The sequence below is a fragment of the Seriola aureovittata genome, chromosome 17 (assembly GCF_021018895.1).
Source record: "Seriola aureovittata isolate HTS-2021-v1 ecotype China chromosome 17, ASM2101889v1, whole genome shotgun sequence".
In the NCBI taxonomy this organism is placed as follows: Eukaryota; Metazoa; Chordata; class Actinopteri; order Carangiformes; family Carangidae; genus Seriola; species Seriola aureovittata.
In genome coordinates this window covers 22671412-22695438 of record NC_079380.1, presented here as the reverse complement: position 1 = coordinate 22695438, position 24027 = coordinate 22671412, and the positions used below count along the sequence as shown (strand labels likewise).

Sequence of the window (24027 nt, the reverse complement as noted above, 5' to 3'; positions counted from 1 at the left end):
TCTTTTACTTTTCTTCTCTGTGACACCTTTTGACCTCACTCTCGACAAAAGTACACTCATCACCAGCTTTCATTCAGGCATGCAACAATAGAGTGTATATGTGTGTGTGTGTGTGTGTGTGTGTGTGTGTGTGTGTGTGTGTACAACAGGATAAGACATTAATGAAGAATTGTGAGCAGTAACTTTTATTTTAAATAATTAGATACCAGTGGCCCTGAAAGGCTCGCCTCAATGCCTCAGTGTGTTTGTTGGTATAAAACAAAAATACAAGCACATATAGGCACACTGTGGTGTGTGTGTGTGTGTGTGTGTGTGTGTGTGTGTGTGTGTGTGTGGACATCACCACATATACATAGCAAACCCAGAATCACCTCCTTGTGGTTGTATCCCTCCTCCACTCAGACTAGTGTCAGGTAACTTTTAGTCATAATTTCTGTGTGAAGTCTTGAGTAAAGGCTAAAAAGTGTTTTCTGAGGTCACCATGACTTTGACCTTTGACCTTTGACCTTTGAAATCTAATCAGTTCATCCTTGAGTCCTACTGAACATTTGTGCAAGATTTGAAGGGATTCCCCTGTGGAGTTCTGGAGCTCTTGCGTCCACAGGTCACTGTGACCTTTGACCTTTAGCCACCAATATCTAATCAGTTCATCCTTGAGTCCTGCTGAATGTTTGGGCAAAATTTGAAGAAGTTCTGTCAAGGCGTTTCAGAGATATCGTGTCCACGAGAATGAGACAACCTGAAAACAACATGGCTCCGGCTCCGACTGTCGGAGGAATAAAAATGTGGAGCAAAAAACAAAAAGGTCAGATCATTTTGTGACTTTTCCAAAATGTAATAAAATATCCTCAGCAAAATAAAAACCAAAAAATTTGAATGAACCGGAAATGATTCTTTTAATCTTAAAGCTCGACTCTGTTCACTTTCATGAGATGAAAAACTACAGCACTTTGTGTTGTGATGATTTCATGTGTCTTTGCAGCGAGTTCCAATGATCAGGATACGTCTGCGGTTTCACTTATAACGGAGGAACGATCGCTGCTGGCACCAGCTGCTGCGTCCTGATGGAGGAAACAGAGATTCTTCAGGGCGGTGATCCTTCAGACTGGAGCCAGAAAAGATCAAGCTGAGGGTGTGTGATGCAGCCTGGACAAAGACATGAGAAATGGAGGGATCATCTTTGCTGTGAACCTGGGAGGGCGAGCAGCTCCTGTTGACAACAGCTGCAACGAATCAGGGGAGGAAAAGAAAACCAGAGGACAGAGGAAGAGAGAGAGAGAGAGAGAGAGAGAGAGAGAGAGAGAGAGAGAGAGAGAACGATAACAGGAAATCACACGCCATAAAATGATCATGAACTGTGTGAAATTGTTATTATTCTACATTTAAGAGAGAAGTGACAGAGATGTAGCAGGAATAAATTAGACAAACAGACAGAAATATGAAGCTCGTGGGCATGAAAAGAGGAAAGAGAAGGAGGGGGGAGGGGGGAGGAGCACCACTCAAACAGGATGGGAAGAAAAAGATTTTCTTCTTCACAGGAAAAGAGTTTCTCACAAATCAGAGAGGCAGCCGAGCGGCTTCATATAACAGCTCACTGAATTAGTTTGTGGTGAAGATTTGTATCATTTTCCTCTTCCCTTTCTTCACCCCCCTCACTTCCTTTCCTTTCCTTTCCTTATCACCGATTGGCTCTTGTTTTTTACCTCTTGTCTTCCCCTTCATGTTTGGAAATGAGAATAAACTTTCTCTGGATCACACTGATGTTTCATGACCTTTGTTCTGCATCCTGACTCGACGCCAACGGTGACAGTGAACCTTTTTCTGAACGTCCTACTGAACAGGTTCAACCAGTAAAAACATATTTAAAATAAAAAAAATTCCTCTTTACCTGCAGCATCACTCTTCATGATGGCCGTGCAGTTTGGATGTGTGTTTTGTGAATCTGGCCCCTGTTCTGGAGGACAGACTCCCAGACTCCCAGATGTGCGTTTGGAGAACATCATTCAGGAAGTGGGACTGATCAGTTGAACCTTTTTTTTGGGGGGGGGGGGTGATATATGGAGCGTTGGGTTGAGGGGAACATAAAAGAAGTCGACCCCGGTGTCGTTGTCTGGTCCCGCAGACAACACAGCGTTGTAACGTCAGTCCTCGGCATGAGCTCAGACACACGCTGAAACATTTATTACCTTTGTTTTCAGAAGCCTGATCTAAATCTAAGAGTCAGATGTTTCTCAGGACAGAAGACGGGGCGCCGAATGTAAAAAATCAGTTACAATTTTATATTTAACTCACTTTTCCTCACATTTAGATTTAACTTTTTTTTTTTTTTTTTACATATACACTGTTAACAATTACATATAACACGTTTTTTGTCTCAAATAAGCAGAAAATGAGGTAAATATCCAAAATATATCAGCTATGAAATTGTAACTGAATCTTTACACTTGACGCCTCGTGTCCCGTCTGCTCTGCACATCGGTTTCTTCTTCTTGAATATTTCTCAGGATAATCAAGTGTTAACTGGAATACCAAAAATCTATCAATTAAGTATGAAATAGGGGAGAAGGTTTGAAAAACAACTCCTTTCCAAGTGGGAAGCCAGTGAGGGATCGTGAGTTTGTTGCTGCATTTGCAACTTTTACTGGTTAAAAAAAAAAAAAAACATAACTATATTTACTGCTCTTTGGGTTTTTTTGCCTGTGTCAGATTTATGCACAACAGTCTCCTCCAAAATTCCCAAATTAGAATTTAAAAAATAGTTTCCAAGGCACTTACAACTTCTCTCTATTTTCTTGAGCAACTCCTCGAGATAGTTTCTGCCTTCAGACCTACAGCAGATAATAAATTGCACCAATCTGAGAAAATAACGTACTGTGGGAAACGTTGCTGTCGTGTTTCAGTCCTAAAAAAGCTTGAGAGAAGTAGAAGTTTGGAGATGTCAGTAGTTCTGAGTGAGTCACAAAGACTCAGCGAGGGTTAATCCCTTGTTCCTGTGTGCTGGGTCGCGGTGGGGAGACTGATGATGATGATGATGATGATGATGATGATGATGATGATGTCTGGGAAAGCTGCTGAGCATTGAAACCAGCCATTGTACTTCACAGACGGACTGTATTCATGTTCGGAGCGTGCACACTGATGCTGATGGAGCTGGAAACAGAGATCAAATATTGTCAGCGGGTTTGTTCGGGAGCTGACGGACTTCCTGCAACATTAGTGAATAACTCACGTCTCTGAATCCCTACAACATGAAATACTTTCTACACACACACACATATATATATATTGTTGTGTAAAGCTTGAAATAGAAGCGTCTTACCACACTGACTTTGTTGTTATCCCTCCCCACAGGACGGCTTCTCCTGCTGCTGTCGATGCTCATTTAAGAACCGCAGGGAATGTGAACCAGCAGCAGGTGAGGAAGTGTCGCAAATGTGTGACCCTTCGTAGAAAATGTGGTCGTCATCTCCCAAGATTTCCAATTCAGACATCACACTTAAAGGCAATCAGTGAAATGTGAGGTTAAATATGGTTGCTAGCGGCAACATGTATGATGCATGTGGGGTTTTGAACCCCCTGACCTTGGCATCTCCAGAGAAGGTGCCATTACTTGCACCGCTGGGTGACCATCACACAAGTTGAGGCAATGACATCACATGAGCCAAACACTAAAACCCTTTAAAACACTTTAAACTGACAAAATGTTGGTGTGAAAGTCCTGAAGAAAAAAAAAAAACCCCACACACATCCTGGTTTCAGGAGACAGACAGACAGACAGACAGACAGACAGACAGACAGACAGACAGACAGACAGACAGACAGACAGACAGACAGACAGACGTGTTTTGCTTATCGTGACTGTTTGTGACCCTGTTCCTGTTCCAGGGCAACTTTTACTGTGCGGTTGGCAATGGACGCATTTTAAATAAAACAAAAAGCAGTTTGTGTATCTGGAAACTGATGTGCAGCGGTTGGTGAAGCAGTCTACGTCTGCAGTTCAAATGTGTGGTGGAGCTCAGATTTAGACAGCTACGCTGCACCCTGTAATTCAAACGTCAACTCAAACCTCACCGCCCTGGAAGGAGAGTGACAGGAAGGGGAGCGAGCCGCGGCGTCACTTCACACTGGCACCACAAGGTCATGTGTGTGTGTGTGTGTGTAGATCTGTGTGTAGGTGTATTTAAATGTGTTAAAAACACGTCATATGTCATACTCTGGGCTGAAATGTAAATCCAACAATAAATACATTTACGGTTCTTTGTTTTTTTCTTTCACACAGCTTTAGTTTGCAGCAGCGTCTGTTTGGGAAAACTTTACCCTCTGAGGTGGATGGATGTTTCTATTAATATCTTAATATCTTGCTCTATTTTTATGAACCTTTAGATGTTGGTGAACACATTTCAAGCACCAAATCAATTCATCCACATCAGTAAAGGTTTGTTTTCAGAGGATATTTGAAGAATTTCAAAAACTCAGCTTCAAGTTTTCAGCATTGGGGCCGAATGATCTGTCGTCACGGTGATGACCCTCGTTAGAGAAAGAGCTGAGGTTGTTCTGAAGATTGAGACATAAACACTTGGGTGTGATGTGAGATGCAGGTACGCTTTTAAAAAAGTGCATTTAAGAAATAATGTAGAAATGGAGGAAATGCCCTCTGACCTCAGAGGGTTTTAAGTAACCATGTGTTTTTACTTGTTTATCCAGTGATTGATTTTAAATGTGAGTCATATAAATTATTCAGTTTCCGTCTTGTGTTGTTATCGTATGTCGCGTTCTGTCTTTAGTTATGACTCATGAACTCACATCTCGCCTCTGTCTGTCTCTCTGTCCCTCTAGCTCGCCCTTTTCTTCCCTCTGTTCTTCTTCTATTTATTATGTGCCACCACCCCCCCACCACCCCACCACCCCCCTGCCTTGGTGTCTGGTGTTGACTTTGTGCTTCTTCTTCTTCTTCTTCTTCTGACAGAGCCATCCTTCCTCCAACAGTCTGTGCAGGCCTCGGTCTGCAGAGGGGGGGGGGATGCAGTGGATGAGCATTCCTGTTGTTTCTGAGGTGACAGCGACACAGAGGAGCCATTGACGGCAGCACTGGACCCCACAGTTTGCTCATGCAGGAATGTGTGATATCGTGACAGCTCGGTCCGACAGAAATAAACCGTGCAGAATTCCTTCAGTGCATCGTACACTTTCATTTTTTAGCTCTTTTAGCTCTTTTCTTTCCAAACAACAACAGGTGTTGGCTTCAGCATCTTCTTTTTGAAAAGGCAAGACAAGGCTGATGATGAACACTTTTACTGTTGTTTGGCTTAGAAACTCATGGAGACGCAGCTGACAGTTTAGATCCAGCAGCTATTTTATTTCACCTGCGACCTCGAGGCAACAGGAAGCGGTCGGGACTGATAACCATCCGTGCTGCTCTTAAATTTGCTCTTCGCATCTGTGTGATTATTGTTAGTGACTGTCAGAGAGAGAGAGACAGAAATGTTGCTTCAGCAAACGATGAAATCAGAAAGCTGAATTAATTCAAATACGCCCACACCTATAACTATTCAACAATGTACAGCTCAACCAGCAGCAGCGTCTGTGGGTTTCATTTCTATGTTAGTTCCACTCTGATCCTTCCCAGCACACAACAAGCCGGGCTCTTCACCCGGCAGCTGACCCCCCGTCGCTCCATCTATGACTCAAGCTGCACAGAATCGCCTCTTTGTGTCCGTGAAGAATGTGTCTTTTCTGGCTTTTTTTGTTTTGTTTTTGGAAAACAGAGGCCGAGAACGAGAGGGACGGGGGAGGGGACGGGAGGGGGGGGCATCTGTAATTGAGACAGATTTAAATCTTTGACATGATTTATGATTCCTTCTCAGGATACTGTGACAGTATCTCTCACTATTGATCAGGCCGGTGGTGCTCAAGATACCCATGATGCTTTATGACAAAGTTGAGAGTGAGAAAATGAAAACCAGGCAACCCGGGAAATGTACTGTGATAAAAGTGAAGATGTATTTCCAAAAGTGCTGTGCTGATGGATTTAACTTGAGCAAGAAAAGCCACTTGTGTTGAGATCTTGTAACTATCCCAGAATAACATCATGCAATTTCCTGTTTAACATGGAATCAACATCAATAACATCAGAGTGAACAAAAAAAAAAAATTCTGAGTGACGCAAACGAGAAGCTTGGAAAAACAAGGAGCAGGGTGGAAATATTAAAGATTTAGACAGATGTTTATTTATCACCCGGATCAGCTTGAGCTTTGATTTCATCAAAGACATCAGTCCCCGCGTGCACGGGCCAGAATCAAGGAGCAGCTGAACACACCTTTACACACTTATGTTTTTAAATCACGACATCGTGTATCATGAGTTAGTCTTTGGTTCGGAGCTGGAACTGGATATTTACAATCGCCTCCTCAGTTTAAACTAATGGCGCTGTGAGATGCCTTCAACTACACATCCTTCAGCGGCTGGGTGAAACCAAATGATGTCACTAATGCTTTTACTTTTGCAGCATACCACGCACTATTTGTGGCCGAGGCCTGATGCAAAGCCTGAGAACACTCAGCTATAACTACACTTCCTGTGACGTACGGGCAGACGAGTCCATTATATATTCTGTCTCCTTTTCTCTGCAGTGACCCACACTGTCTCCAACAGGAGGCCCGGAGGCGTTTCCTGTCCACATGCCAAGAAAAAGACACATTCTTCTTCTCTTCACGGCCTCGTTCCCTCATTTTCTTTCCCCTTTATTGAATTTTATGCTCAGAGGCCTCCGAGTCTTTCACCTGCTGCCAAAGGGATTTAGAGTCTGACCGGCGCGATCATCACAGGATGCTCTTGCCGCCACTTGTTTTTGCCTTTATCTGATTTCCGGGTTAAACCCAGTATCGGGTACGGATGAGCTAACGGGTCTGAGTCAGCTCATAGTCACTGATGAATTTAACCCTCTGAGGTGGAGGGATGTTTTTATTATTATCTTTGTGATAACACAGCGTAGAGATATGGTTTAAATGTTGTTATAATCTGTCGACTCTCCACTTTCTCACACATTCTTCTGAGATCACACGTGACTCACAGCTTCTAAAATTTAGTTAAAGTCGAGTGACAGACACTAAGACACATAAAATTTCATATCTCATATATTGCTCTATTTCTATGAACATTTCAAACACTAAAACGATTCATCCACATCAGTAAAGGTTTGTTTTCCACATGAATTTCAAAAACTCGGCTTCAGGTTTTCAGCATTTGGGCCAAATAATCAGATTACACAGATTACACAGAGGGGCCTCGTTAGAGAAAGAGCTGAGATTGTTCTGAGAACTGTGACATAAACACGTGGGTGTGACGTGAGATGCACGCACCCTTTAAAAAGGTGAATTCAAGAAATAATGTAGCAACAGATCAAATGGCCTCAGACCTTCAGCGGGTTAATTGCAGTCATTATGTTGGAAGTGAACGAGACGGCACCTTGACACGGTCCACTAACATGAAACACACAGTGAGGATGAAAGTGTGTGTCACGGTGAGTGGATGAGTGGGACCAGCCAGGTTTCCCTCGGCAGCGCCGGTGACTAACCTGCTTCTCCTCTCGACTGTCACTCACGTCGTTTTACAAGAGCTATTTTTTGCTCTTGCTTTGCAGCGAAGCACCTGGTGAGTCACTGTGTCAGTGAGTCATAGGTTCATAAAAAAACATATCTGTGTCAAACCTTCATTTGAAAACTGAGAAGTTTCAGAAACAGTCCTGTGTGAGCTTTACTCGGCCTCCGCTCAGGTCGCCGGATGTTCAGCAGAAACAGGGTTTTCGCTCTGAAGGAGGAGAACCACGGGCTGAAAGCGCCATCTAGTGCCGAAAGCCTCTTCTACAGCCACATCATGTTTTCATGGACACTCCTCTGCCGAGCCACACAGAGGAAATCCGCATGAGTCGGCGGTGAGTGGGGACTTTTTTTTTTTTTTTTTATCGTTCTTCTTCGTGGCTGCCGATTGGCTGGCGGTGGTTGGCTGAAGGTGGAGGAGCTGAGTGTGCCAAGGTGTGCGTAAAAGGAGGACCTGTGCTTTACGCGCCCCCCCTCCACGCTCTGACCTCATTCCTCGGTTTCCCTCCGGACTGAATGGGATGTGGAGGATTTGACTACACCGAGATTATCGCGACATATTCACGCATTGAAGACATGAGCGGTAAGTCAACATTTCACTCTCTCTCTTTCTGTACGTTGATGTTCGTTTACAAAGTGTCACCGGGGAGTGATTGATGGATTATCTGACGGCAGGTCTGTGCTGTTGCTTATTGATCTATTATCAGTGATACGTAAAGTCTCTAAAACTCCATTTCAAATTCACTTTTCACCCGATAATGAACCACAATCTGTCCAATCCTCAGGTATGTGACGCTCAGTAATGATGTAATGTTTACATCTGTTTACTATATTTCTATTTATAAAGTATCCGGTGACATTATTATTATTATTATTAGTGAAATTAATTTTGGCAACCATGAGTAAAGTTAGATTTTTTTTTTTTTTGCACTATTTCTCTGTTGATTCGACACATTCCTCCAAAATAAAAGCTCTCAAAACAGTCAACAATAATCTAAACTAGTCATTTTGAAAATCTAACTATATGTTTTCTATTAGCTTCATTAAAGCTCAACACAATTTAAACTATTGAGATAAAAGATCTGACACATCTGTGACAAATTCCGATGAGCAGCTTTTGTTATTCACCTTCTTGTTGGAATATGTCTGAATATATTATTATCTTATCAGTAGAAAGAACATGTTTACTTTTGTTTCCTTCATTTTTTTTATTTTTTTATTTTCTATTAGTTAAAAGCAAGTCTTTATTTTGCAGTTCAGATTGATAGTTTTAGTGATACGTATTATATTCCATAATATTCCATAATATTCCAATTTGTAAAGAGCGTTTTCTACTACGTTTTGTGTAAGCTGGAGGAAGTAATTGGCAGATCACATCAGAACAATGTCTCAACAGATGGTTCATGAGAAATGCAGAGATTCCAGAGCATCCAGACCTGCCTGGACCTGCCTGGGAGCTCAGGCAGCTCCGATCAGCTGCACACTCTCAGTATTGGTAAATAACCTGGATGGGCAACAACAGAGAGACGCTGAGGCTCAACACCTACAGGGACACTTTCATGACTGAGTGATTCATAGACTTTTGTTCTAGAATTTTAATTAGAATTAAAGATAAAGATCACTAGCTTTTTCTACTGTTTTAATTCATTCAATAAAATGTCACAAATAAAGATCAATAGAGTCTTTACATATAGAAAACAAACATGAGAGGAAGCAGGCGCTGCTCTGCATGTCAGCTGGACAGGACCGGTCTGTGATTACAGCAGACTCACTACATTTGTTAAACCAACAAAAGAGGAGACGTGGGAATCTGCCTGAGGATCAACACGGCTCTGGAGACTCGTGTTGTTACAGCTCTGAGCTTTGCTCAGCGATTCTTCACTGGATCTGGAAAGGTGGAAAAAGCTTTCCCTCCCTCGCATCGTTGATAATGGAACCACCTCCTCTGTTGTTATTGCTGTTCCATGTAGCTGGTGGTTTTTTAACAAACTCCAGCAGTGGCAGGTTTATCCACTTTCCCTCCGTGTCTCCTCCAGTGTGCAGTGAATGGGGCTGAGGAAGCCTTTGTCTGCGCTCCCCTGGTGTGTTTTTAGGTGGTTCATGACTCACCAGTATTTTCATTCCTGCGCTCTGAGGCACTGACCCACAAAGTGTCTCTCCCACAAGTTTATGACCCTCATAACAGCAGACCTTTCGCCCTACAACAGTTAAACACAGTCTCACACCACCGCTGCTGTTACATGAACTCACACTGAAGCTCTTCTTCACGTGTCTTCATGTGTACGTGGGATGTAACATCGTATCTGCTGTCTGTCAGGAAGGTGGCTTCAGGTTGAAAGATCGTGTTTCGTAGGGAGTAAATCCCCCTCAGCATGCCTTGGAAGATTTCCAGTGAGGAGCACTCACCTCATGCCTTCACTATGCAGCAGATCAGGCCAGTAATCCTCTGTGCATCCACGAGAATGTCTTCTATTATAAAGCCATTCAGTGTTGGACAAAGACGATCGCCGTGCAACAAAAATCTCATCAAAACCCTCTGAGGTCTGAGGGCTTTTCCTCCATTTCTACATTATATCTTAAATCTAAACTTCACCTTTTAAAATAAACTTGCATATCACACAATATATCTCAGCTCTTTCACTGTGCCAAGAGATGCGGGGGATGGATTGTGTTGGTGCTTGAAATGGATTTACCAACCAGGTTCCAGTTTACCAGGTTCTTAAAAATAGTGCAGCACTTGAGTAAAATGGTAGATAAATGGATATTAAATGCCTACAATTAAATTTCGTAATATCACTGAGTCATAGTGTTGATTAACCAAATTTCAGAGGCTGTGAGTCAGAAAATTAAAGGGAAAGTGGAGAGTGGACAGGTTCTAACAACTTTTAAACCATATTTCTCCGCTGTATTATCACTAAGATATAAATAGAAACATCCAGCGACCTCAGAAGGGTTGAGGCCGAAAATAGGGGAATTTCGAAACAGCTCATAAAAGTTCCTGACTTAAAGGTTTGTTTGTGATGTCTTATCTTCACGTTAAAAAGCGAACAAACTGTGATTGTTTAGAAAGCATGGAAGTAGCGTGAGACGACCCTCTGCTGATGGCCGACAGTTGCAGAGACACAGATAAGCGCAGTGAGACAAAAACAAATTCCAGTGGAATTCTCCATGGGAAACAGTATTTAGTCTATGACTGGATGTAAGATGTGCGTCCAAGTCCGTCCCTCACATGTGAAATGAAAGACACACGAGTCACAGTAACAGATGTAAGCTGAGCAAATGAATCTTACTGAATGTGAAGAATAACACCGTCCCGTCACCTTCCTCTTCCAGGTGCCACCGTTTGGGCGGAGGAGGGGGACATCGCCCCGGAGGAGGTGCGATCTTCACCCCCCTGGACGGAGGAGCGCTGCGAGGAGCTGTGGGATCGCGTGGAAGGAGTGCGACACAAGCTCACGCGCATCCTGAACCCGGCCAAGCTCACCCCGTACCTGCGGCAGTGCAAGGTCATCGACGAACAGGACGAGGACGAGGTGCTCAACTCCACGCAGTACCCGCTGCGCATCAGCAAGGCCGGTGAGAGGAAGGAGGAGTCAGTCAGTAAATCAAACATCCAGCCTCATAATACACACATTTTTAGATTCAGCGTGACTTTCCCCCTCTGAGGATTTCATAATCTCCAATGCATATTGCAAATAATCAAAATTAGAGCAGTTTAAAAATCAGAGAAAGAAAGAACTTGCCTGAGAATAATCACAGTTGGAGTTTTCTTCAGTAGCAGATGAATCCTCTGACAAATATCTGCACATCCACGTACTTTGGAACTAGAAATTCAATAGGAGGAGAGAAACAATAAAACCAACTTTGATACGGGTTTGTGCAGGCAACAGGCAACATGGTCTTCACCGAGACGAACTGACGCAAACGGGAGAACTGGGAGACCGGAAACTAATCTACAATCTCACAAGGCGCTTTAGAAATTGGGAGCTCGGTGGAAGCTGTGTGGTTCTTTTGTAAAACATTATGTGTGATTGATTGCGCAGTAAGGTGCAGGTTGAGAGGAACATGTGGTAGAGATAAACCAGAACCAGGCAGCAACCACAAGGAGAGAGAGAGAGAGAGTACAAGATGAAAGACTCTGCTAAGTAAAGGGGAGTGTGACGGCCGACAGAGAGGGAAGAATTATTAGGAGTGAGAGAAGATAAAGATGAAGGACGAGCACCTGGTCCAAATACTGAGCAAAGACTGTTGTTTTGCTGCCAGTGAGTTCAGTCATGTTCATGTCTGAAATACCTGCTTAACTACAGGGGTGAAGGACTCTCACATCAAAGAGACGCGTCTGTTTCAGCTGTGAGAGTTCTGCAGAACCAAACATGAGCGTGCATCAGTTTATTTGTTGAAGGCAGCGGGATCATCATCACAGTGTCTCTGAGCACCTGCGTCTCTTTTGTCCAACAGGTCGTTTGCTGGACATCCTGCGCGTCCAGGGCCAGCGGGGGCTTCAGGCCTTCATGGAGTCGCTGGAGTTTTACCACCCAGAGCAGTACACACAGCTGACCGGAGAACAGCCCACACAGAGATGCTCCCTCATACTGGGTAAGACGGGATGTCTCCACAGGGAGGACGGCGAAGGTGCAGACTGAAGTCACGTGATGTAGATATGAGGCAAATCAAAACAAAAATAAAAAATGATTTAAAAAAAAAAAAAACCCTATTAAAAGTGGAAGGAACAACCTGACTCTCAGGTGGAGACAGAACAGATGTTACAGCTTTCACTCACCTCTGCAGGTGTCTCTGTCTCGACTATCCATGTTCATTTATAATGCTATGAAACGATTCTGACAATAACCACGTTAATGATTTCACAAAAATAATAAACTTTATCTGTACAGCACCTGAATCACCAAGTGCTCCACATGAAAAGACATAAAATGAACATAAAAACATGTTAAAAGCATTAATGTAAAATGAAAAAGTGAGCAAAGAGCAAAGTGCAAAGGCTAAAGTGAAGAAATAAGTTTTGAACTTTCTTTTAAGAATACCTCTTTATCTGCAGGAAGTTTTGGGCCGTGATGAAACTGCGTTCGGTTTCAGACTGAAAACACACTTTTGTTTACGTTTCGGAAAGTGAGTTTGTTGTTGAGACTTTAATCTGCAAAAAAAAAAAAAAACCTGATCCCACTCAAAGTGCTGTAGAAACATGAAAACAACACAAAGCAATAAACGACACAGAGAAGAGAGGCAACGTGTTGATCAGCAAATACAAATACATAAAAACCAAAAGTAGAAACCAAAGAAAAAAGCATTGAAATCAAGAATTAAAAGCTGCTTTATACAAGTAGGTTTTGAGTAGAGCTTTAAACCGGGACATCACCTCGGCCTCCTCAGGCAGGACACTCCCAAAGTCTGTCACCTTTGCTCTTTATCTGAGACTTTGGGAAAGATATCGACATGGAAGGTTGTTTGAATGGTTCTTTACTGGCCCGTAGTAAATACAAGAGAGATAAGACGGTCACATGTGAATAGAATAAACACAAAGGTTTATGTTTAAGTGTTACGCAGTGAGCAAACAGAGCTGACATACAGGCACTTAGTCGACCTTATAACCTCCACCCGTCTCTCTCTCTCTCTCTCTCCCGCTGCAACAGATGAGGAAGGTCCGGAGGGTTTGACCCAGTTTCTGCTGCTGGAGGTTCGTAAACTGAGGGAGCAGCTTCGGAACAGCCGCATGTGTGAGCGGCGCCTGTCTCAGCGCTGCCGGATGGCGGAGGACGAGCGCGGCCGCGCCGAGCGCAAAGCGCAGGAGCTACGTCACGACAGACTGCAGCTCCAGAGGTTGGTCCAACTTTCCCAGGTGGATTAGTTTCTTCCTCTTGAGTCCCGTTATTTCCACTTAGAGTGGGATGTTTTATAATAATATTCTTTCATCCTGCAGCTTCAGTGAGTGAATTTAAACTCATGAGCATCTACAATAATACATCTATTGTTTCTTTTTACCGATATTTACATCGTTACACAAAAATGAATCAACGAGAAATAGTAAAGTTGTGTCCGCTGGATGATTTGTGATCTGAAGGCTGCGTCAGGACTGCGAGCTGGCCAGCAGAGAGCTGGGGAAGCTGAAGGACCGACACCTGGAGCAGGCTGTCAAGTACTCCAGGGCCTTGGAGGAGCAAGGCAAGGCCTCCACCCGAGAGAGGGAACTCCTGAGGCAGGTAGGTCGGTTAGGTGCAGCGTGGGAAAAAACAGGAAGTGTACTGATACGTTTAAACTTGTATGTATTTAAAAATGTACCTCAGAAGAAAAACGCCACTTCGGTGTGAAACTCGTTAAACCTGCAGATATTAATACCTGTGAGTTTCCCAACACGACCACAGCCTGGGAAACTTCAGTGGAGTCGGAACAGTTCCTCATTAGAAACAGGGAGAACTCCTCTAATAACATATTTAAGTTTCAGTAGACTGAATGGGAAAAGGAAAATAAGTGTTTTGTTTTGTTTGGCAGCATAAAAATAGTGGCCAAGGCAACTGTGATGTTATCAGCCTCCTTTTCATCTGGTTCATGCTCTGTTGCAACATGTCGACCACGCCGCTGAAGTATGAACCACCTGGTTGCGAAACATATTTGGGTTAATTTTATCCTTAAAGATGGAGAGGTTCATAAACAGCTGCACTGTATTTCCACAATCCCTTTGTTTTTAAATTACTAACACCGAGCCTTTACAGCAGCACAGAAAACCAGGCGCAGAAAAGCCGAAGCGTGAAATGTCAGGATGTAATGTATGTGTTTCTGTGTCCGTGCAGGTAGAGGAGCTGAAGTCCAGGCTGACGGAGGCAGAGCAGCAAACAGTCCGTGCTCCAGAGAAAACTTCACCAGCCAAAAGAAACAGTTTGTTCTCTAATGGAGTAAATGGTTCTGCTTTACCAGAGAAGCCGCTGCACCACGCTGACATCCACAAATCTGAGGGGACAGAAACTCGGACGAGGGACTCAGTTCCTGCCACTGGAGTCATAGTATGTTCTTGATGCTACAGTTTTTATTTATATATATATATATGTCCCTCAAGATTTTCATAATGAAGATCTTTTCTTATGTGGTAAAAATGTTGTTTCTGTGGTTTCCCTCAGGCTCTGATGGACATCCTGCAACAGGACCGCAGGGAGGCTTCAGAGCAGAGACAGGAGCTCTGCGACATCATCGCCAGACTGCAGGGAGAACTGCAGAGCACTGAGGAGCACACGGACAAGGTGAACACTTATCACTCCTCATCCTAAACATTATATTAATCCGCTGTGAACAGGATTTTTGTGCCTCTGAATAGAGACGGTGATGGTGAACTGCTGTGTGTTTGCAGCTGGAGTCGCAGTGCGAGCAGCTGCAGCTGAAGGTGAGGACTCTCCAGCTGGACTGGGAGACCGAGCAGAAGAGGAGTATGTCCTATTTCAACCAGATCATGGAAATGGAAAAGGAGAGAGACCAGGTCAGTGTGACTCGTGGCCTGGACTCACAGTCTTCGCCGTTAGCCCGTGGATCTGTGGCTCACGTGTTAGAGAGCGTACCACGCCATCACTGCAGCGGCTGAGGGTTCGAGTCTGACCTACGACCCTTTGCTGACTGTCCTGTTTCTCTCTCACTGCGTTTTCAACAATGCCTGAAAAATCGAACTTTTCCACAGCAGCATCCCTGACTAGCCTGAGCAGTTTTTACAAACGTCCCCTCTCTTGTTGCCAGGCCCTGCGCAGCCGGGACAGTCTGCAGCTGGAGTACACCGACTGTCTGCTGGACAAGAACCGTCTGCGTAAACGCATCGCAGAGCTGCAGGTCGACCTGGAGCAGCAGCAGAGGGACCTGGAGAGAGAGAGAGAGCGGGAGCGCAACCGGGAGCAAATGGAGCAGAGCGGCCACTGTCTGCACTGTGTGAGTTAACGTGGGAGCGCTGCGCTGTCTTTCCGCTGCAAACCACACAACATTGTATTACATATATCATTCCTTGCGTCTGCTCCCCAGTCCCACCTGTCTCTGTGCAGCGAGGACCAGTGCTACGGCCCCTGCTGCTCCCTCGGCCTGGACCTGAGCCCCCAGGCCAACAGCAGCCACCTGGTGCTGAGAAAGGTCAGGGCTTTTAATGGCAGTCACCATTGTCCTGGTCATGATTTAAATCAGAATCAGGGCTCCTGACTGTAGGAATGTGGTGCTGCTGTCAGTCATCGCAGTTGTAGCTGCTGTTTACACAGTGGAACTACTGTGTTGACTGTGATGGATCATTTCCACGGGACACGGCTGCTTTGTGTGTTTTCTCATGTTGTTGTTATTGCTATGTGAGGAATGCAGCTTTTGGACTGCAAGCTGAATTTCTTTCAGCTAGATTTGAATCTTGTTATTGTTTTAGAGATGTTTTAATGCATTAGCGTGTTAGCACATGCACAATTAGCCGTGAGGTCACGCCCCCATAACTTGTCTCTTCTGTGCGCACAGACGCCGTCTAGAGGCCGAGCCAATGAAAACTCGGAGGGTGAGTCGCGCACCGACAGCTGGAAGTTGAGTTTTGCCTGGGAAAATAGTTAGAGAGCGTTATTTACATTATTTATTTGAATAATGTTTCTGCTCCTTCACAGATTCTTGTTCCAATTCAGAGGAGAACCTCCTGTCTTCAGTGAGTGACAGCTCCGCTCATTAATGAACACGTGAACGACATACAGACAGAATGAAAGAAGGAGTCAGAATTGTTTCTCTCTCTATCCTCAGACAGAAGACAATGAAAAGGAAATAAATCGACTCTCCACATTCCCCTTCCCTCCTTGTATGAACTCCATCAACCGACGGGTCAACACAGAGTGAGTTTATCACCTTTCCCACACTTACCCTCAGCCCGTCCTTTATTCCACTTGACTCACATCCTGTTTTTTCCCTCCTCTGCGAAGGTTCGACCTGGACTCCTGGGGCAGTGACGAGAATGATAACATCACAGGTACATTTGATTCTGTCGCGATTTGCATTAAACAACCATCGCTGTCTTCTCTGCAAACAAAAAGCAGGACAAGGACGATTCACCTTCAAGCTCTATTGTTTTCTTTGCATGTGACAAACTGTGAGCCTGAAAGTCATGAGGCTCTGTGGTGTGTGTGTGTGTGTGTGTGTGTGTGTGTGTGTGTGTGTGTGTGTGTGTGTGTGTGTGTGTGTGTGTGTGTGTTTATAGGTGAACACACTGAACCTTCTTCGTGGGATTCCTGGAACTCCCTGCACTCCCATCTCTTCCCCCCTGACCTGGTCAACCTGCCCACAGTCTCCTCACACCAACCCAATCCAAGTGTTCCCAGGTGCTGCTTCAAAACATTGATTTGTAGCTGCGTTCTGCACAATGATAGTAATGTGTAAAAACCTCTACGACATTGACATCAGAGGATTCATTCATATGTTTCTTTAAGCCTCAATATTCAACCAAAGTTTCATTTATAGCAGATACAGAATGATCTAACCCTAAACATCAATGATCTCATTTGTAAGATTTGTCTAATGTACGTGTCTCATCGCCGGCCACCCGTCTCTCAGGATGCCCCCCTGCTCCCCGTCTTCAAGCCCCCCCACCTTACCAAAGCACGGACGAGCCAGTCTGGCCGACGATATCACGATAGTCGGAGGAAACAGAACGGGGATCTTTGTGAGCCACGTGAGAGCCGGTTCCCCAGCGGAGCAATGTGGACTGAAGGAGGGCAGCGAGCTGCTGGAGGTGTGTGTGTGTGTGTGTGTGTGTGTGTGTGTTTGTGTGTGTGTGTGTGTGTGTGTGTGTGTTTATAGGTGAACACACTGAACCTTCTTCGTGGGATTCCTGGAACTCCCTGCACTCCCATCTCTTCCCCCCTGACCTGGTCAACCTGCCCACAGTCTCCTCACACCAACCCAATCCAAGTGTTCCCAGGTGCTGCTTCAAAACATTGATTTGTAGCTGCGTTCTGCACAATGATAGTAATGTGTAAAAACCTCTACGACATTGACATCAGAGGATTCATTCATATGTTTCTTTAAGCCTCAATATTCAACCAAAGTTTCATTTATAGCAGATACAGAATGATCTAACCCTAAACATCAATGATCTCATTTGTAAGATTTGTCTAATGTACGTGTCTCATCGCCGGCCACCCGTCTCTCAGGATGCCCCCCTGCTCCCCGTCTTCAAGCCCCCCCACCTTACCAAAGCACGGACGAGCCAGTCTGGCCGACGATATCACGATAGTCGGAGGAAACAGAACGGGGATCTTTGTGAGCCACGTGAGAGCCGGTTCCCCAGCGGAGCAATGTGGACTGAAGGAGGGCAGCGAGCTGCTGGAGGTGTGTGTGTGTGTGTGTGTGTTGTGTGTGTGTGTGTGTGTGTGTGTGTGTGTGTGTGTGTTTATAGGTGAACACACTGAACCTTCTTCGTGGGATTCCTGGAACTCCCTGCACTCCCATCTCTTCCCCCCTGACCTGGTCAACCTGCCCACAGTCTCCTCACACCAACCCAATCCAAGTGTTCCCAGGTGCTGCTTCAAAACATTGATTTGTAGCTGCGTTCTGCACAATGATAGTAATGTGTAAAAACCTCTACGACATTGACATCAGAGGATTCATTCATATGTTTCTTTAAGCCTCAATATTCAACCAAAGTTTCATTTATAGCAGATACAGAATGATCTAACCCTAAACATCAATGATCTCATTTGTAAGATTTGTCTAATGTACGTGTCTCATCGCCGGCCACCCGTCTCTCAGGATGCCCCCCTGCTCCCCGTCTTCAAGCCCCCCCACCTTACCAAAGCACGGACGAGCCAGTCTGGCCGACGATATCACGATAGTCGGAGGAAACAGAACGGGGATCTTTGTGAGCCACGTGAGAGCCGGTTCCCCAGCGGAGCAATGTGGACTGAAGGAGGGCAGCGAGCTGCTGGAGGTGTGTGTGTTTATGTGTGTGTGTGTGTGTGTGTGTGTGTGTGCTGAATGAATCATGTGTGATTGAATATTTGCTGCAGGTTCTTCAGCTCGTGCTCATATGGGACAAACGCACACGGCAGTTCAGTTTCTGAAAGCTCCTGGGCCGCGACATATGAGCACGGAATCAAAAATGAGACACAGAAAACGATAGACGCAGTGTAAGAACATAAGGCTGTAACATGACGTTCAGTTTCTGGTTGATGTTTTCCAGCTGGAGCGGGTTCTGTTCGGTGGGGGCAGTGTCCTGCTGGGCCAGTGCACTGCAGAGGTAGCCCACTTTTCTCTGCAGTGGTGGATGGAGCCGTCAACACTCAAACACCAGAGCAACCCAGAGGGTGAGTCTGTAATATAAGAGATCTGAAGCATGACTGAAAACTCTCCCGATGACACACCTCATGTAAGGTGAAGCTGAACTGTCCCCTCCTCTGCTTCCTGTCGGCAGCATACGCACAGCTGTGCTCCCAGCTGTCGTCACCGACCTTCATGGGGGCGGACTCTTTCTACGTGCGTGTCAATCTCAATATGGAGCCCCACGGTGACCCGCCGTCTCTGGGTGTGTCCTGCGATGACATTATACATGTCACAGACACACGGTACAATGGGAAATACCACTGGCACTGTTCCCTTGTGGACCCGCTCACAGCCAAGCCCCTGCAGGCAGGAACCATGCCCAACTACAACAGGTACGCCAGTTAGACCTCTGAAAGACAAACATCAGCCTGGTTTGTCTCTTAGTGTTTTAATAAATAACCTGAATTACACCGTTTTCCATCTCAGGGCACAGCAGCTGTTACTTGTGCGGCTACGAAAAATGGCCCTGGATCAAAAGGACTTTAAGAAGAAGGTGGTGAGCCCGCTCGTACTGGAATGATTAACTCTTACAGAACTAACAACTAAATAGATATTTAATTTTTCTACATTTTCCCTACATGCAGTTCTTGAAGAAATCATCCGGCCGTGTACGACTGGTGAAGGCAGTGGGTCCCGGTGGCCGTGGGATCGGTTCCACACAGCAGGTCCTTTACACACTCAGCAAACGTAAGATCCAGATTCTTTTTTTGTTTTTTGAATTTTTGTTTTCTGTGTCTCTGTTTGTGTGCATTAATGAGTGTGTGTGTGTGTGTGTGTGTGTGTGTCACCTCAGGTCACGAGGAGCACTTGATCCCTTACAGTTTAGTGCAGCCAGTGCAGGTTCAGACGAAGCGGCCGGTCATCTTCTCCCCGTCTCTCCTCTCCCGTGGTCTCATAGAGAGACTGCTGCAACCAGCAGAGTCTGGTCTGAACTTCAACACCTGCCCACCAGGTATACGTACACCACACACACATTTATTCACACACATGAAGAATTTAACTCTGACGAAACTCAGCGAATACAAAAAGGTTGATGATTCCTCATTTGACCTTCACGTGACACACGTTCCCTGTGGTTTGCAGAGCCGATCCAGGCGTCCGACAGACGAGACAAGAGCGTGTTCTTGTTGGATTCCTGCAGTCCGGAGGAGGCTCTGGGCATACGGCTGCAGTCAATACAGGACGTCATTAGCCAGGTAATGAAAAAAACACATCATTTCTCCCCAAAATTTAGATCTTCCCCATCGCTAAATTGCACCCCATTCATCGTAATCATCTCAACTAACAACCCAAAGAATCAGAGTCTGCTCCAAGGACAAGTTAGAAGGATGGTCGTAGGTTCGATCGATACAGTACATCGGCACAGATGATCTAAATCTCCCTTTTTGTCGACGTCTAGGACAAACACTGTCTACTGGAGCTGGGGCTGCCCAGTGTTGAAGGCTTACTGAGACAGGGGATTTATCCTATTGTGATCCATATCCACCCCAAGAACAAAAAACGCAAGAAGCTGAGGTAAGTGCAGTAAATTCAGTGCTACACTAAGTACACATCAGATCATAGCTGCATAATGGTACTTCATTCAGGTTTGTCCAGGTGTGTTCTTACCTTACAAATATCCAAAAACATTTGAAATAGGAAGTTTTTTCCCCGGTGTGGGGAGGACTGCGTCATGGAGGAAGTGTGCCAGGCCGAGGAGCTGCAGCTGGAGACGCTGCCCCTGCTGTACTACACCTTAGAGCCCAGCACCTGGAGCTGCACCCATGAGCTGCTGGCAGCCATACGCAATGCCATCCACGGCCAGCAGAGGGCAGTAGCATGGGTGGAACTGGACAGGCTGCAGTAGAGGAGAGATAAAGAGCGTGTGCTGTGTATTCAAAGTGCAATCTAGACTCTCCTGTCTTTGAATAAAGAATCTGGCAGCAAACCACGGTCAAGTCTCTGTAGAGGATTAACGTCTAGGGGTTAGATCATCCTACTATAAGTGAGTGAAACACCATCAACTTTGGATTTACTTGGAATTTCAAAGGAGGCCAGAACAGGTCTGTGTGCATGTATGAAAATAGAAATGTAATAATTCTCATCTCTATAGCCGAGCTGGACTGGCTACAAAAGGAGAAGAGTGAAAAACAAAATTAAAACTAAAACAGATTTGTCTTTCACAAGGACGTACGTGTCAGTAAAGACTTATCTGGAACTAGTAACATGAATTATGCCATGTTTCCTTTTTTCCCCATTCAGACAGCTTACTACACATAAAGGTTTATTATACGAGTGCATTAGGGTTTAGGATCATACAAGGTGCCCATTTTTTAAGGCATTTGGGTCATTGAGTTATTCTGTGAGATGAAAGTCAAGCTGCAAGGAAACAAAGAGGGACAAAGGGTAAAGGTGAAGGAGATCGTAATATGTTGTAGGTAGGAATGTAGGGAAAATGCAAATATGCTCATCCACACTTTGTATTTGCAGTATAGACCAATTCTACAGATCATACTTAAAAGTATCAAACTGATATAACCGTAGTTTTATTAGCACTTAAAGAGAAAAGCTGTTAATTTCTGGATATTCTTTAGCTGGACTATGAATGACTGAAGGTCAGCTAGTGCTGCCTTTTTATTTAAACTACTTTGTACAACAGAAGCTTTGGTTCACTATGACCAAACGGTTTTGTTTTGTTACTGCCAAATTTTTATTTTTTTTTCCTTTTGTAACCAGTTTAAAAGAATAAATTGATACTAAAAGAACTGAGCTTTACTTCACTCGTGTGCTCAAATACACTAAATACTGGATCTAATTGTTTGCTTTTTATTGAAATGTAACCACATACATTTAGAGTTGCAGTCACTGGATTCAGGAAACTCTACTAATAATCTGAAACACAAATATTTGGAAAACTAAAACTCATTCAGTAGAGTAACTCAATTAGACAAGATTTCTTTGTGATTAAGATCCTCTATTAAATATAAAAAAGGCTGCCATATGTTCATTAGAAGGGAAAGAATGCTGTGTTTGACTGGGGCAAATTTTCAAGTGTTATTATTCCTGTTGACAGGAAGAAGCAGATTCACCATTAAAATAAAATCGTGAAAAACATGACTTGCAAATTAAGTTGCAGAAACGCTGAAGTATTCCTCATTATTCAAAATTAAATAAATGTACTATAATGTCTGCTTTAATCAACAACAAACATGATAGAAATGTTTAAATGTGTCCGTCCTTCAACAGTAACAATACAGGATCTAGAGATTGATTGTTGTTGTTGTTTTTATTGGCTCCTTTTATTCTCCTTTGTAAATGAAACTGACACTAGAATGGGACACATGGGAAAGTGGTCTCATACTCACACCAATGTATATAAATATACTGAGAGGTGTTCCTAATATTTTGTCCATCCCATTTATAGGAATTAGATTTGACAAAATATTAGGAATACTGCTCAGTGTATTACACTTAAACACTTACACTTACAGTTACCATCACAGCCTCCACAATGACCATTAAAATAAACCAACACTTCTCAAACTGATTCAGTAAATACTGAACATTATAATCCTCATGGAGGATTTACTGCAGTTCTGTTCCATTATACTGCATTAGTTCCATCCAGGTTCACCCAATACATATATATGAATTAAAACTAAAAATCAAGGACACTTACAAATGCTAAAAACAAATCAGCCCTTTCTTTAAAGTTCACCCAATAAACAGCAACTCTTAATAAAATGCATTCCTTTGAACAGAACGGTGATGGGGTTAATGGGGCAGGAATAAGTGACTGCAGATTGCCTTAAAAAGGTTCACTGTGTAACTGCTGCTAGACGTCCTGAACAGGCCGTCTCATCTCGTAACACTTTGTTCCTCAGGAGGCGATAGTGAGTCACTGTAGCACCATGAACTTATCATATAACTTACCAACAGAACTTGAGGTTCAGGAGAAACTGATCTCTCTCCAGGGCTCCTCACCTTGTGACAGTGAGTCATGTGATGACCTTATCTTTCTCAAACGATGCCCATCGTTACATCATGTACAACAGCGTATGATGTAAGCTGCAAGAATAAAAAAGCTCAAATTACAAACTAATTCCTACATACAGTAACAGCATTGTGCCCAATGGAAACTAAACAGTCAATGTCCCGTCTTTGCACTGCGCTCATTTTAACTTTCTATCTTGGTGTTGAAAAGTTTATGGCCATGGTGAATGCAATTTAAGAATATAATTAAAAAAAAGAAAAGAAAAAAGACCTGTGAAGTAAAAGTCTGTCCACGACCTCCTCAGCAGCAAACAGCAGACAGACACGGTCCGAGAGCAGCTGCTGAACATAGTGGAGCATTATTTTCATTTTTTTCAATTTTAAATAGTTAGTTGATTGTAAATTGTATACTACAGTATTTAATTAATCCATTTATTGGATTATTTTATACATGTTTCCAGTGTTGTAAATTGTTTAAATTAATCTAGTTTATAATGTCCAATAAAGTTATTTATGAAGCTGCTTTAACTTTGTTGATTGACAGAATTGTGTAACTATTTCTATGTTAGCTTTAATCAACAACATAAATACTATAAATGTTTAAATGTTGTCTGACAACACTGATAATGAAGGATCAAAAAACATGCTGATGTTAATTGGTAAATACTTTCACCTGTGGCGGTGGTGACAGTGCTAGAGTTGATCCATCACTTGATCACAATTTAATATTTATAAATCCTGTTCTTAAAAGTGTTGCTACCATCACCTGTCAACAACTGCAGAAATGAAGTTGCAGGTAAGAAACTGAACCTGTGAATACTGAAAACAGAGAATAATGAACTAACTCATCAGCAGTTAGTCTGTCATTTCATCAGAGGAAGCTGAACTGGGAGGTTTTCTACCATCATCATCATCATCACAGCACATTTGAGAGCTCAGGATGTCCATACAGTCTCCCTTCTCCACAACCAGGTGAATGGAAACAAATGTGCTGCTCTGTCCATGAGGTCTTCCTCCTGTTGGCACAGATCACTCAGTTTTCAGTTTGGAAACCTTTCAAATGACAATAAAAGACAAACACTTGAGTTAAGATGTGGTGGATCACAGTTAATCACAAATATCTATCAGCTGTCAGGATAGGTG

General features: G+C 43.9%; 1 protein-coding gene and 1 long non-coding RNA gene across 2 annotated transcripts; one reads left to right on the top strand and one right to left on the bottom strand.

Annotated features, from left to right (window-relative positions):
• Positions 1-178: 178 nt before the first annotated feature.
• On the bottom strand, positions 179-11026 carry LOC130185113 (uncharacterized). The gene is made up of 4 exons (XR_008830106.1): positions 10887-11026; positions 3320-3495; positions 1889-3150; positions 179-1223 (listed from the first exon to the last, which is right to left on the bottom strand). It is a non-coding gene; the product is annotated as an uncharacterized LOC130185113 (long non-coding RNA).
• On the top strand, positions 7935-22162 carry zmp:0000000896 (caspase recruitment domain-containing protein 10). Its single transcript, XM_056401364.1, has 24 exons — positions 7935-8179; positions 10930-11172; positions 12055-12192; positions 13245-13431; positions 13673-13815; positions 14404-14609; positions 14724-14843; positions 14951-15076; positions 15328-15513; positions 15604-15708; positions 16072-16108; positions 16212-16249; positions 16342-16430; positions 16518-16564; positions 16793-16913; positions 17146-17323; positions 18773-18896; positions 19004-19244; positions 19339-19408; positions 19497-19599; positions 19706-19864; positions 19996-20108; positions 20312-20427; positions 20551-22162. The coding sequence occupies exons 1-24, from the start codon at positions 8113-8115 to the stop codon at positions 20756-20758; spliced, it is 3165 nt and encodes a 1054-aa protein (XP_056257339.1). The 5' UTR covers positions 7935-8112; the 3' UTR covers positions 20759-22162.
• The last annotated feature ends 1865 nt before the right edge of the window (positions 22163-24027 follow it).

What these genes read in the sequence shown, in the direction of transcription:
- zmp:0000000896 (XM_056401364.1), top strand. Translation starts at nt 8,113, where the DNA reads ATGGGATGTGGAGGATTTGACTACACCGAGATTATCGCGACATATTCA. An exon ending in GACAGACTGCAGCTCCAGAG is followed by an intron (nt 13,432 to 13,672) that starts GTTGGTCCAACT and finishes TGTGATCTGAAG; the next exon opens with GCTGCGTCAGGACTGCGAGC. An exon ending in GGAACTCCTGAGGCAGGTAG is followed by an intron (nt 13,816 to 14,403) that starts GTCGGTTAGGTG and finishes CCGTGCAGGTAG; the next exon opens with AGGAGCTGAAGTCCAGGCTG.